At 33.9% G+C, this 2,136-nt stretch overlaps 1 protein-coding gene across 1 annotated transcript in view; it reads right to left on the minus strand.

Moving 5' to 3' along the window:
- Positions 1-2,136, minus strand: part of LOC106104060 (protein scribble homolog) — a 73,582-nt gene that overhangs the window by 16,353 nt on the left and 55,093 nt on the right. Inside the window, exons 19-20 of the mRNA XM_013283997.1 lie at positions 1,841-1,959; positions 6-83 (exon numbers count right to left, since the gene is read on the minus strand). Coding sequence (XP_013139451.1) covers positions 6-83; positions 1,841-1,959 — 197 coding nt within the window. The remainder of the gene's footprint in view (positions 1-5; positions 84-1,840; positions 1,960-2,136) is intronic.

Raw genomic sequence — 2,136 nt, forward strand, 5'->3', positions numbered from 1 at the left:
CCCGCCTGGTCGTCGGGCCGCGGCGCGCCCAGGAAGTGCGCCGGGATCATCGCTTGGAAGTCCTCGTTCGTGATCGGCCGCGGCTGCGCGGTCAACACGTTCACATCGCATCAGCCACGTATTACGTTTCAACAACACTAATCTAACGCTAATCTGATATTGATATATTAACTTGACATATTTAACTCCTAACAAAAAAATCTCCTAATTTTTATTTGATACTGGTAAATATACTTCGGATATATTACTTTATAAAATACATTACTGTAAAAAATCCAGATATCAAGTATAACCTAAAAATAGACGAAGCAACTTTTACTTAATTATCCATATTATTTGTTCTTAATTCAGTCTAAATAAAAAGGCAAAAATCTCTATCAACCTGTACTATATAACCAGACTTCTACATGTATACATAATACATTTAAAACAACATGCAAATAAAATAACCAAACACAACAGTCTTATCTACTTAATCTGTGGCAGTTCAATAATCTATGTATTATTCTAAAAATACATATATAAAGTTATGTCTATAAGTCTATATTAATAAGATATACTACAATAACGTCTTATGTTTTAGCCTATCGGTCTTGATCTATGACCATCATGGTCCATTTTCTACATTCTAAGGTATCCGTAGAAATCCATTTATAATTACGGATATAGAAATTTTTTCCTATTACTATTAAAGATCGACATAAATGTGCATTTATCATTCTCCATTCTTAGACCATTTCTTAAAACATACAGAATTTTAAAAAATAATCCAAAAAAGGATAGTGATTTTGCTTATTTTTTTTTAACCTTCTTCTCTCTTTTTTTATTTCAGATGAATTCATCTGCTAATTCTGCAAATTTTCTTATGAATCTCCTCTCATTATTTCTTTTAAATTGGATTTTAGATATAGGATATGAAAAGCCTTTTTCAGTGGATTGAATATGGTCTTAAAGCTTTTGTAATTATATTGGATCCAAAATGATCCCTTTGGATGGGATACAGGGTTTTAGGAATTTGGGAAAAAATGTTTAATTATATGACGTGATATAAAGCAATATTTGGATGTTTTCAAATTCATATTATTTCTTAATGCTTGACCAAGTTATTTGACACATACATTTGCATATATGCACGAGGTGCAACGAGCGAGATTTCAAGGTCAATGACATTAGGGTTATTTTACAAAATGATATGTTTATTTATGGTTGCAATTGTAGTTAAAAGTAACACGCATTTCATACATAATATAATATAAATCATAAGTAAATTATTACAATAATTTTTTTTATATCACACCTAGTTCTACCATAAAATATAAAAACCAATATAATATACATTGATATCTGGATAAAACTCCAAAACTGAAGCAGACATTACCAAAATTTCGACATAATAATAATAACCTTTCTAAAAGCGTATTTAAAAACCTCATATCTAGCTTGGAGATAATGAAAGCGTAATTCGGTGACTCGGCCCCGCGGCGGCAATATCGCGACCATAACATCAAGAAATATGAGCTCTATATTTCAAGACGCAAAGGTGACGTCATTTCCGGTCGCGGGACTTCGGCCGAATTTATGTAAAATTAGTCTACAGTTGGCGATACGTACACTGGCGCAAGCGATGACTAAGCATGGATGTGAACGTGTTAAACCGAAACCCATCACCATGTATAGTGCTAATCAAACTTTATGACGGCTAGAAAGTTAGTTAACAACCTGGGGGAGGGGCTTATTTGTGCACGCCTTCCTCTACTTTAGTTGACGCCCACTTAAACAGATTTAGTGTCAATTAACTTCGAGCCGTCACAAAGTTAGTAATGCTAGAGGCAGATCTTACCTGTATATCGTCGAATACATCGTCGTTAGAGTCGTGCAATTTATTGGCGCCGGGAGTTAGAGGCGTGCTCGTACTGTTAGTTGAAGTTTTCGTGCCCGCCTGAAGTAAACAATCATTTTCTGTAAATACAACGCTTTACATACAAAGCAAGGGAGATTTCTTTATAATTTACAACTTAAATATATTTGTTATCTTCATCTTCTGGCTACTATTTTCGCTGCTAAAAGAGTAGGATATGGCAATACACAATAGCGCCTAAGAAAGCGTTGCTCCGAAAGCATTAAAGGAAGCCAATT

The sequence above is a fragment of the Papilio polytes genome, unplaced genomic scaffold, assembly GCF_000836215.1.
Source record: "Papilio polytes unplaced genomic scaffold, Ppol_1.0 DF823691.1, whole genome shotgun sequence".
Lineage (NCBI taxonomy): Eukaryota > Metazoa > Arthropoda > Insecta > Lepidoptera > Papilionidae > Papilio > Papilio polytes.